This window comes from Oncorhynchus masou, chromosome 25 (assembly GCF_036934945.1).
Source record: "Oncorhynchus masou masou isolate Uvic2021 chromosome 25, UVic_Omas_1.1, whole genome shotgun sequence".
Lineage (NCBI taxonomy): Eukaryota > Metazoa > Chordata > Actinopteri > Salmoniformes > Salmonidae > Oncorhynchus > Oncorhynchus masou.
In genome coordinates, this window is record NC_088236.1 from 42,330,177 (window position 1) to 42,342,882 (window position 12,706).

A 12,706-nucleotide genomic window follows, 5' to 3' on the forward strand; every position below is an offset into this window, starting at 1 on the left:
TATTAAAGGAAAAGACATCCTGTAACACTTCACACATGCTGCTCTGGAAAACCACCAGGCTTGGCTTTTAGTAATGCTGAAGCCTTTTGTGAACATATGTGGGTATGGTTTTTAGATCATGCACCATTTTACATTTATAGTCCTGTGTGAATCGGGTTTCTTGGGCACTTTGCCGTTACCATGGAGTTAACTGATATGGCATCTATACAAGGAGCAAATACACACATCTCAAAATGCTTTTAATTACAATTCAAAATAACAAATAAAGATTTTACAAATTACAAATAAAGGATGCACAATACTCGCTTAGAGATATCATTTCTAACAAGCATAGCAAATAGGAGAAAGGTATACAGTATGTTCTCTATCTACACAGCTCTGGGCATGTTACATGGTAAAAAGGCCTATTATTGTAAAACATTGAACAAAGTTTACCATTGACATGTCACTTCAAGAATCATCCAAAAAAATTATATTAAATGGAGACTCCATAGGATAGATATGAATCTACTCATGTAAACAGTTTTGTTTTAGAGTGAATACAGTCATACTGTAATTTAAAGACATAAGAGCATAAATGGTTGCAAAATGCCATTTGGGAAAAATATTACAATTAGCTTCAAACTTTTCTTATTAATAATATAAACGCATATAGCATGTGACTTCTGATCACAAATTTCCATATTCATCAATTAAAACTATTTGTAAATAATATTTGGTTATTTAGTAAAAAGGAATTGAAAAAAAAATACTTGCATAGTTTAAGATGTCAATAGTGCAATGAAGCAAAGGGGGTTATGCAGGTAGAAATGTTAATAGGAAAGCATCATTTATCTTTTATAATGTACTGACTTATTGAAATCAAATATTTATTTTCTGTATCATGTTCATTAGGCAGAAAAAGAAGGAAACAAAATGAAACAGGGAGGGACGACCTGGACTTGTCATATGAAGCCCTAAACACAAATATTTGTTTTTTCCACTGAGCGCCCGAAGGAACACGACCCAGGTTTCACTGTTAGTGAAAAGTAAATCAACAGATATATATATATATATATATCTCTTAAGGCAACACAGAAATAACTATGGATGGGAGGAATATGTAAAGAAATCTTTGGATATTGTAAGAAAATAAACCAAGACTACCCCTTGAAGTCCATAATATTCTCATTGAAACTTTCTAGATTTTAAATGTCAAAAAAGATCTTACAGTGTCTAAAAGTACTATGTTAAGCTCTCCACCATCTGCATTGCATTTCCGGGAAATTACAAGTTTTGTATCTACTTAGCCATACTACCTATGTCAGCATAAACAGAGCCAAAGGAAAACCAGGACTATACACTATATAAGAGGTGCTTGCAGTGTTTGCCAGTGTTTCCACCTATATTCATTAGCAGAGGCGAGCTGCCGCTGCTAAATTGTTGCCACCACTCCAAAAAATATGAAATTATACAGTGCATTCAGACCCCTTGATGCATTCCACATTTTTTTTTACATTACAGCCTTATTCTAAAATGGATTACATTTTCCACAATCTACACACAATAGCCCATAACAACAAAGCAAAAAAAATTAAAACATTTGGCATATTTATTAAAAACAAGAATATCATAGAATTCAGACCTTTTACTTAGTACTTTGTTGAAGCAAGTTTGGCAGCAATTACAGCCTCGAGTCTTCTTGGGTATGACGCTACAAACTTGGCACACCTGTATTTGGAGAGTTTCTCCCATTCTTATCTGCAGATCCTCTCAAGCTCGGTCAGGTTGGATGGTGAGCTTTGCTGCACAGCTATTTTCAGGTCTCTCCAGAGAGAGACTTGTCCCAAAACATCCCCACAGCATTATGCTGACACCACAATGCTTCAACGTAGGGCTGGTGCCAGGTTTCCTCCAGGCGTGATGCTTGGCATTTAGGCCAAAGAGTTCGATCTTGGTTTCATCAGACCAGAAAATCTTGTTTCTCATAGTCTGAGAGTCTTTAGGTGCCTTTTGGAAAACTCCAAGCGGGCTGTCATTTGCCTTTTACTGAGGAGTGGCTTCCGTCTGACCACACTGCCATGAAGGCCTGATTGGTGGAGTGCTGCAGAGATTGTTGTCCTTCTGGAAGGTTCTCCTAACTCGACAGAGGAGCTCTGGAGCTCTGTCGGAGTGACAACTGGGTCCTTGGTCACCTTCCTGACGAAGGCCCTTCTCCCCTGATTGCTCAGCTTGGATGAGCGGGCAGCTCTAAGATGAGTCTTGGTGGTTCCAAACTTTTTCCATTTAAGAATGATGGAGGCCACTGTTTTCTTAGAGACCTTCAATGCTGCAGAAATGTTTTGTGTACCCTTCCCGAAATCTGTGCCTTGACACAATCCTGTCTATGAGCTCTATGGACAATTCCTTTCGACCTGATGCCTTGGTTTTTTCTCTGGCATGCACTGTCAACTGTGGGGCCCTATATAGACACTTGTATGCCTTTCCAAATCTTCTCCAATCAATTTGTTTTGTTAAGGACTGGGGGGCTAAGAAACGGAATGTAGCTAAAACATCGGCAAAATCCTAGAGGAAAACCTGATTCAGTCTGTTTTCCACCAGACACCATGAGACAAATCTACCTTTCAGCAGGAGAATAACCTAAAACACAAGGCCAAATATACACTGGAGTAGCTTTTTTTTTTTTGCACTGCGCCCAGCCCGCCATAGGAGTCGCTAGTGCGCGATGTGACAAGGACATCCACGCCAAACCCTCTCCTAACCCGGACGACGCTGGGCCAATTGTGCGTCGCCCCATGGGTCTCCCGGACAGGGCTGGCTGCGACAGAGCCTAGGACTCGAACCCAGAATCGCTAGTGGCATAGCTAGCCCACTGGAGTTGCTTACCAAGACAGCAAATGTTCCTGAGCGGCCAAGATATAGTTTTGATTTAAATCTATGGCAAGACCTGAAAATGGTTGTCTAGCAATGATCCAACAACCAATTTCCAGAGCTTGTATTTGGAAAATAATAAAATGGGCAAATGTTGCACAATTCAGGTGTGGAAAGCGCTTAGACCTAACCAGAAAGACTCACAACTGTAATCGCTGCCAAAGGTGCTTCTACAAAGTATTGACTCAGGGCTGTGAATACTTAAGTGAATTAGATATTTGTGTATTTCATTTTCCCTACATTTGCAACATGGGGTAGTGTGTGTAGATGGGGTAATTGTGTATAGATGGGTGGAAACAATACATTTTGAATTCAGGCTGTAACAGAACAAAATGTGGAATAAGTCAAGGGACATGAATACTTTCTGAAGGCTCTGTAAATGTGGCATAGATATGGCATATTGCTGTTATTGTGAAATAATTCTAAACAGGACGTTTTCAAAAATACTGTGGAAAAACTATTAATAGAGCAGAATATTGTTGAATTTAGGGACACAGAGTCCGTGTTTTAGTAGTGTTCTTCCGACAGTTTTGCTCCCATCCTTTAGAATCAGTGGTATTGTTCTATCTTGGAACTCTGAGCCAACTCTTTCGTTATCTTTACCATCACAAACCTATTCAAACTAGCATTCGGAACACAGTTTTTCAGGCTTTGTTACTATTCATGATGCTCAAGAGGACACTACCAAATTGGTTCAATATACCCAAAATAATATTATATACTGAAATTAAGATAGCACTGTAGGGCAAGAGAAAGTAACATGAAAAAAATAAACGAGTACAACCAGGTAGGCCTTGCTCGGCCGATCTTGCCTATTACTCCCCCTTCCTCTGCGATACCTCCTGACTGCAGCAGCCAGCCGGTCTGGCCGGCTAGGTCAGTAGGGAGTGGTGCCCTCCCATTCCACCAAATACTGCACCTTCCCCTCTGGAGTGACCCGGCGGGCCAGCACCTGGTACTTCTCTCCGCAGGTGAGCCGCCCCGCCGCCCCAAAGTAGTTGGTGATGGACGACTTGAGGTGGGAGAGGGAGGAGTCATCCTCGCTGATGCTGTCAAAGGTGTGGCTGTCGATCGCGTTGTCCAGCATCGCGGAGGCAGCCTCCTCTCCTGGTAGGCTCAGCTCCATGGGGCTCAGCTCGCTCTCCACCACCTCCTTCTTGGTGGCCAGCACCGTATAGTTAGAGGTGGGCAGCTTCCTCTTACGACTGCCAACATTCTTCCTGCAACAAGTTAGAATAACGGGTTCATTAGGGCATGCAGCAAAAAACATTTGGTAACACTTTATTTGGATAATCCATCTGTAGATGCTCTACAGCAGGGTTTGCCAACCCTCTCCTCGGTCCCCCCAGAAGTTTCAAATTTTGTTTTAACCCTACACTGGCACACCTGATTCAATTGATGATTAGTTGACTAATTGAAATCAGGAGTGCCAGTTTAGGGTTAAAACGAAAACTCTGAAACATCGGTGCGGGCCTGAGGAGAGTTGGGAAACCCTGCTCTACAGACTATCAGTAACATTTCACCTGGCACTAAACTTAACCCTTAACCCTGCCCAGGACCGAGTTTGGGAAACCTTGTCTTATTGGACAAGTCCAGTTAGTCCCTCCCTCTTTCAGTCTGTTTTATTCCATTTGATGCCTAATGAACGTAATGACCCTGATATCAGCAACCTACTGAAACAAAAGTAACGAATGTTTCATGAATTTACTGCTTTTTGTGCTTTGCTGTGCCACCAGTCATACCTTTGTGGAGTCAACAAACACTTTTGTACAACTGGACATTGGACACCTACTGCGATTGCGTTACACAACATGGGTAAAGATATGTTTCTTGCCTTGCTGTTAGGAACAGGGCAACATTGAAAAGGGTCATTTTTGGGGTAGTATTAAGTGTGGAGGTGGAGCAATTGAAGTAGAAATTCCTGGTTTTTGTGACACCCGCTGTTTGGTGTGACGCAGACCCGGTAGGAAGCATGGTGAAAGCAGTTTGTAGGAGGGAGATTCCAAGATGTGGGAAGTGTGCAGGAGGGAAAGGGATAGATGATTGTGTAGTTTCGGGGGATAAAGTTGTGTGTCAAATGTAGGGGTGTTCATGATTCTGGGGATCGGAAGTGTCCGGTGCAGGAGAGGCAAGTGGCCAGAGTCAGAGTAGTGCAGAGAGTTTCGTATGCTGAGGCAGTGATGAAAGTGGAGGAGGATAGGTCAAGGGTGAGGATCCCAGTAGGGCTGAGCAATATGGCCAAAATATCATTGTATTTTTCACATTTTTGATGGTATTTTATATTTTTGCTTAATAAAAGTTCTAAATTTGCTTTATGAGTAGTGTGTGACCCTCTGGTGGCAACACATACATTTGAAGTCAGAAGTTTACATACACCTTAGCCAAATACATTTAAACTTAGTTTTTCACAATTCCTGACATTTAATCCTAGTAATAATTCCGTTTTATGTCAGTTAGGATCACCACTTTATTTTAATATGTTAAATGTCAGAATAATAGTAGAAAATGATTTATGTCAGCTTTTATTTTTTTCATCACATTCCCAGTAGCGAAGAAGTTTATATACACCAAATTAAATTTGGTAGCATTGCCTTTAAATTGTTTAACTTAGGTCAAGCGTTTCAGATAGCCTTCCACAAGCTTCCCACAATAAGTTGGGTGAATTTTGTCCCATTCCTCCTGAAAAAGCTGGTGTAACTAAGTCAGGTTTGTAGGCCTCCTTGCTCGCACACGCCTTTTCAGTTCTGTCCACACATTATCTATAGCAACAACAAATGAGCTCCTTTAGTGACGGGGGTGGAACTAGGTCTGTGTGGAAAGCTACGTGTGTAGTAAACTATAAAAATGGATGTTACACACAGCGTATCACATTTAACAAACCAAACATTCAAATACTGTTATAGAAGGTATAGTAAAAACCTAAAACGGTCCGTGCATCAATACTGGTATATAGTAAAATATGGTATACCGCCCAGCCCTAGCCCTAGTAGATTTGTGCCAGCACAGGGGGATAGGCTAACAAGTGAGTTTTGCTTCAGTAAGGTTGGCTTCTTAGCAATGGTTATCAAATGTACTGCAGAAATGGAACGTACATCACAGAGAATAAATGTTGTGGTGGCAGCTGCAGAGAAGTATTTGGGTATATGAGATTCGACTTCAAAAGTGTTACAGGGTGTGTTGAAGAGCGACGTCCCGTCATCCCAGGCCCTTGGCATGGTGCAGGAGCAGATAGGGTCAAAGTAGTGGGAATGGGGTCGTGGGAAACTGGCAGCTGCAGAGAAGTACCTGGGTGTGCAAGATTTTACTGCAGAAGAGTTAATGGGGTGATGATTTAAATGTTTATTAAATAGTGGTATATCGGTCGAGGGCTAGTTGGTGGTACAAGATTTTCCTTTTAGGAACAGAAATAATGAAGAGAATGTAATGTAGGTAGGCCGTGACTGGCCTCACACATTAGTACAATAGGTGGTGGTGTATGCACCTTTAAGTTGGATGCAATCCACCAACCCAATCCAAAAGAAGACTGCGATTATTAACATGACTTGGATCAGCCTCCAGGGGTAGCTGTGGTCCGCTACATGATTTTTCTCGGTCTCATTTTCATGCCCAATAACTGTGCTGCTTTTACACTCCCTCCTCAATGTCACACTTAAAGAGCAACTGCCTTTAAAAAGCAATAAATCCCTTTGAAAATGTTCTGTGTGGCACCCCGTATCTGGTAGTTTCCCCAATTCTTTACACTCTGAACATATCAAACAAGGAACATCAATACAATGTCATATTTAACCTCAATTATAAGCCTCAGGCCTCCCGTGTGGCGCAGTGGTTAAGGGTGCTGAACTGCAGCGCCAGCTGTGCCACCAGAGACTCTGGGTTCGCGCCCAGGCTCTGTCGTAACCGGCAGCGACCGAGAGGTCCATGGGGCGACGCAGAATTGGCCTAGCGTTGTCCGGGTTAGGGAGGGCTTGGCCGGTAGAGATATCCTTGTCTCATCGCGCACCAGAGACTCCTGTGACGGGCTGGGTGCAGTGCGCGCTAACCAAGGTTGCCAGGTGCAAGGCGTTTCCTCCGACACATTGGTGCGGCTGGCTTCCGGGTTGGATGCGCACTGTGTTAAGAAGCAGTGCGGCTTGGTTGGGTTGTGTATCGGAGGACGCATGACTTTCAACCGTCGTCTCTCCCGAGCCCGTACGGGAGTTGTAGCCATGAGACAAGATAGTAGCTACTAACAATTGGCTACCACGAAAAAGGGGTAAAAATTCACACACAATTTTTAACATTTTTATAAGCCTCAGATTCTAAATTCTGGGTTGATATCTTGAACATTCAAATAATCAAATTGGTGTCACCTCGACAGCATAAACCAGTTACTTACTGCACGCACACACCTGAACACTACTCATCTCCCAGGACTGTGTGTGTGTGTGTGTGTGTATGTGTAGGCAGTGTACCAGAGGGGAAACGGACAGGGCAGAGTAACATCAATGTAAACATCATCACAATTTTATTTTTTATTTTACCTAAATTTTACAAGGCAAGTCAGTTAAGAACAAATTCTTATTTTCAATGACGGCCTAGGAACAGTGGGTTAACTGCCTGTTCAGGGGCAGAACGACAGATTTTGTACCTTGTCAGCTCGGGGATTTGAACTTGCAACCACTTGCTCTAACCACTAGGCTATACAATCAGTCCTCTCTCTCAGGGCTCTATTTGAACAAACCTAAAGCAATGATAAATACAAGCACTGGAAATAGCGTTATACAGTTGAAGTCTGAAGTTTACATACACCTTAGCCAAATACATTTAAACTCAGTATTTCACAATTCCTGACATTTAATCTTAGTAAAATTCCTAGTTTTAGGTCAGCTATGATCACCACTTTATTTTAAGAATGTGAAATGTCAGAATAATAGTAGAGTGATGGATTTATTTCAGCTTTTACTTATTTAATCACATTCCCAGTGGGTCAGAAGTTAACATACACTCAATTAGTATTTGGTAGCATTGCCTTCAAATTGTTGAACTTGGTTCAAATGTTTCGGTTAGCCTTAAACAAGCTTCCCACAATAAGTTGGGTGAATTTTGGCCCATTCCTCCTGACAGAGCTGGTGTAACTGAGTCAGGTTTGTAAGCCTCCTTGCTCGCACACGCTTTTTCAGTTCTGCCCACACATTTTCTATGGGAATGAGGTCAGGTCTTTGTGATGGCCACTCCAATACCTTGACTTTGTTGTCCTTTAGCCAGTTTGCCACACATTTAGAAGTATGCTTGGGGTCATTGTCTATTTGGAAGACCCATTTGCGACCAAGCTTTAACTTCCTGACTTATGTCTTGAGATGTTGCTTCAATATATCTACATCATTTTCCTGCCTCATGATGTGAAGTGCACCACCCTCCTGCAGCAAAGCACCACCACAACATGATGATGCCGCCCCTGTGCTTCACGGTTGGGATGGTGTCCTCGGCTTGCAAGCCTCCCCCTTTTTCATCCAAACATAACGATGGTCATTATGGCCAAACAGTTCTATTTTTGTTTCATCAGACCAGGGGACATTTCTCCAAAAAGTACGATCTTTGTCCCCATGTGCAGTTGCAAACCGTAGTCTGGCTTTTTTTAAATGGCGGGTTTGGAGCAGTGGCTTCTTCCTTGCTGAGCGGCTTTTTAGGTTATGTCGACAAAGGACTCGTTTGACTGTGGATATAGATAACTTTGCACCTGTTTCCTCCAGCATCTTCACAAGGTCCTTTGCTGTTGTTCTGGGATTGATTTGCACTTTTCCCACCAAAGTACGTTCACCTCTAGGAGACAGAGCGCGTCCCCTTCCTGAGCGGTATGATGGCTGCGTGGTCCCATGGTGTTTATACTTGCGTACTATTGTTTGTACAGATGAACGTGGTATCTTCAGGCGTTTGGAAATTGCTCCCAAGGATGAATCAGACTTGTAGAGGTCTACAATTTATTTTCTAAGGTCTTGGCTGATTTCTTTTGATTTTCCCATGATGTCAAGCAAAAAACACTGAGTTTGAGGGTAGGCCTTGAAATACATCCACAGGTACACCTACAATTTACTCAAATGATTAGCCTATCAGAAGCTTCAAAAGCCATGCCATCATTTTCTGGAATTTTCCAAGCTGTTTAAAGGCATAGTCAACTTAGTGTATGTAAACTTCTGACCAACGGGAATTGTGAAACAATGAATTATAAGTGAAATAATCTGTCTGTAAACAATTGTTGGAAAAATTAATTGTGTCATGCACAAAGTAGATGTCCTAACCAACTTAGGTTAAACTATAGTTTGTTAACAAGAAATTTGTGGAGTGGTTGAAAAGTTTTAATGGCTCCAACCTAAGTGTATGTAAACTTCTGACTTTAACTGTAGGTCCTGGGGGTGTTTCAGAAATATGTTAGCTATTTTCACAGCCGTAATTATGAATGCAATAGCTGGCGGTGGCCCGAAAGGGCTGGATTTGGATGAATAAACAGTAGTTGTGACGAGGGCTTGGCCCCTCACTGGCCAATCAACGCGGTCCATAGGCTTAATACTGCCTGCGTTTGTCTCAAGTTCTGTAGGTTATTGTCATCAACTTTAATTCTCGTCCAGGTCCATTGTGGATTGATACTACAGTTTATTAAATAGCATAGGCTACGGTAATGAGTAATAGCAACAGTATGTTTGGAGTTGTAATTGGCTTCAACGAGCCTAGCCTACATATCTTTACGTATCGCACTTCTCCTAAAATAACAAAAATACTAGGGTCCGTAAATTGTATTGTATGTGAGGCATGTTGTCAATAAGCAAAATACAGCCTTGGCCTACCGTTGATACTGCATTATAGCACTGAATCCTTCAATAAGTTTGGATAAGGGAGTCTTTCGTAAAAACACGAGGCGCTCTTTGGAAATGGGGATGGCTACTTTTATGGAAATGCTACTTTGCAAGACCAGGATAAAAAAAGGCAAAACGCAATGCTGTTGAACCATAGGCTTCTTTTGGCTATAAGCCAGAATACAAATGAGCACCTTTCTGATGCTGCTAAACCAGCCTTGATTAAGGGGAGGGTAGGCTATGCTTGGTTTTGAATCAAATTAAACTAAATTATGTTTCTAAACCAGATGAATTGGCATAAAAGGCACATTTCTCCTTCCATAGGCACTGTGTGTCATGCACGGCTGTGTTTCCGCTCTCAAACTCCATGCCATTATAAACTGCGTTACCATTAAGACCTGCTTTTTGTGGGTCTGAACTTCCCATTAGCTCTGCATGAAATTAAATATTGCCACCCCTCCCACCTCAGGGCAAGCGAGATGACGATAGACAGGTAAATTACCAAACCTTGCATTAGGGCCGTAAAATGCCAGTTTATACATGACGAAATTGCAAACTAACATGTGCCTCCTTAGTGCCAGTTGGAAATAGAGCAACAGGAGATGTCAGCAGCTCCACCGGGATGCCAAACAGTATGATTTTCAGTCATCAAACAAAACACAGTAAAGGCAAAGACAAATTATTTTTAATATATATTTTTTTAAACCTAGCATAGAGTGTCAATACACTCTGTATGTCAGACTTCAGAGCCCCTCCCTCGTGCGAGGAGCCAGCACCGAGTGTCGCCAAATTAAGCCAGTCAGTTAGGGAGCCCAGGGGTGTTCGCAGATATGGAGAGGGGTGGTGTTTCATTCACAGTGTTCAAATAATTCTGTCATTGGGGGGTTGTGAATGTGGATAGAGTGAATGTATAGTCACTTCCATTGCTAGGTTCCAACCAAGTTTAAGCAAATATTCAAGCAAATATTGGAAGATGTAGAGGAGCCAACCACATTAAATAATCCAGGACCTCACATCATACTTATTTTTGTGTGCTGTCAAACATGTTTTGGCTCTCCTCAACTCCTCACATAGGACAATGTCTAAGAGCTTAGAAAGCGTGGGAGACAAAATCTCATCTGACAGCCCGGGCTGCAGCGGTTCCAGTCGGGGGTCTTATCGATCGGTTTGCAACACATTCCACACAGTGGAGCAAAATAAAGAAGACAGGACCTCCTCCTAATGCCAACACAATGAACAATTTGCAGAGGTAACCGTGCGTGAGGGAGTTGCCTTTTCTAACAATACAAGTCTTGGTGACTCTCGTACTGTACCTGAAGTCGTAGGAGACACTGGTGGTGGCGGACCCAGAGGTGCTGGCAGCGTCTGTGGAGTCCAGGTCAAGACTGAAGGTCCGCCCCGAGCTAGTGCTGAGGAGTAAACAGCGTCAGCTCCGTTCAGATGCTGGAAATAAGTGCTAATCAGAGGATTTTGTGGCCCCTGGTCCCTCACCCTGCGACTTGAATTTGCAAGTCACTGTTCTGCGCCCATATAATAAAAGAGCCTGCATGCTAAAGGCGTGTGTATGTGTGAGAAAGTACTATATCTAGCTAATGGAAGAAAGTTAATGTAATGCTTCAAAGCTCCCACAGACTATTTTAGCTGTTCTCATCCCTCAGCTCAGTTCAGGTGCTATAGAGTTATGACCAAGCCTATTCCACTCCTCACATTCCGACAGTGTTCGTCCACTTTTTGGCGTTGCACCAGCTATTCCCCATCTCTCATTTTCCTCTAAGAAAGCTTGGTCGATTCTCAACAGTCCCCAAAGTGTTTGTCTTTCCTTTATTATTATGCACTGTTCGGGAGATAACCTTTACAGGAAAGCGTAATTAAATCTCTTCGTTCGACACATTGATGAAAATCATCAGAGGGGTGACAAAACAACACTGCCAGAGGTTGTCTTTCAAAGGGAAATTCATGTAAATTAAGTAGATAGCTAGGGCCTTGAAAATGATTGCGTTCAATCGAAGTCAATGTCAAATGTTTGCAGTTGTACAGAGTTCATCGGAAATGAGACAAAAGTGACAAAAGGTGTTCAAAATTACACTTAGAGCTGGTTTTCAAGACACAGTCCTAGATTTAAAATAACTTTAAATTGATAAACTCCATTGAACATGCTACTTAATCCAAGCTGAATCTTAATCTGTCAGGGAAACTGGACCTTAGTATTCAAACCATTTACCTTTTGAGGCTTTGTAACTCGTCCAATGTGAAGTCAAAGATGTTGGCCATATGATGGTTGGTGCTCCAGGCTGAGGTCAGGTCATTCTACATAACAAATCACACACACACACACACGGTATTATAGTACTCAGCCAGTGTCATAAACAGACAGTCATCATTGTCTTCATCACTACTGTTTAAATGCTACATGCCAGAGATCAACTAGATTCAGCCTGGGGTAATTCTTTTCTTTCATAAGAAGATGATCAGGGGGTGGGTCGAAACATAGTTACTAATAATATTTTTTTACGACAAATTGACCGCAAGAAACCCTAACAGATATCATATTTGATATCAATAAAACATTTTATTAACTAAATGTATTTAGGGGTAGATCAGCTTTAATATTGCAGATAGATTGTGGCTTCCATCAATGTAATTGTATGCGTAATTTTCAATCTCCCATATATATATTTTTGTACAGTACCAGTCAAAAGTTTGAACACACCTACTCATTCAAGGGTTTTCCTTTATTTTGTATAAGGGCTATTTGACTGAGAAGGAGAGTGATGGAGCACTGCATCAGATGACCTGGCCTCCAGTCACCTGACCTCAACCCAATTGAGATGGTTTGGGATGAGTTGGACCACAGAGTGAAGGAAAAGCAGCCAACAAGTGCTCAGCATATGTGGGAACTCATCTCTGAGACCATCTATTTTTCAACTGTGCTGTGATGTTTCACAAACATTCTGAACCTTTATATTCTC

General features: G+C 42.0%; 1 protein-coding gene across 2 annotated transcripts in view; it reads right to left on the minus strand.

Annotated features, from left to right (window-relative positions):
• Nucleotides 1–226: 226 nt before the first annotated feature.
• LOC135514378 (PHD finger protein 19-like) overlaps nucleotides 227–12,706 on the minus strand; it is a 33,433-nt gene continuing 20,953 nt past the window's right edge. The window contains exons 13-15 of one of the 2 annotated variants that reach the window (XM_064937821.1): nucleotides 11,959–12,044; nucleotides 11,051–11,146; nucleotides 227–4,130 (exon numbers count right to left, since the gene is read on the minus strand). In XM_064937821.1, the coding sequence (XP_064793893.1) occupies nucleotides 3,788–4,130; nucleotides 11,051–11,146; nucleotides 11,959–12,044 (525 nt within the window). In that variant the 3' untranslated portion in view covers nucleotides 227–3,787. The remainder of the gene's footprint in view (nucleotides 4,131–11,050; nucleotides 11,147–11,958; nucleotides 12,045–12,706) is intronic. The other variant, XM_064937822.1, reaches the window with a different exon arrangement.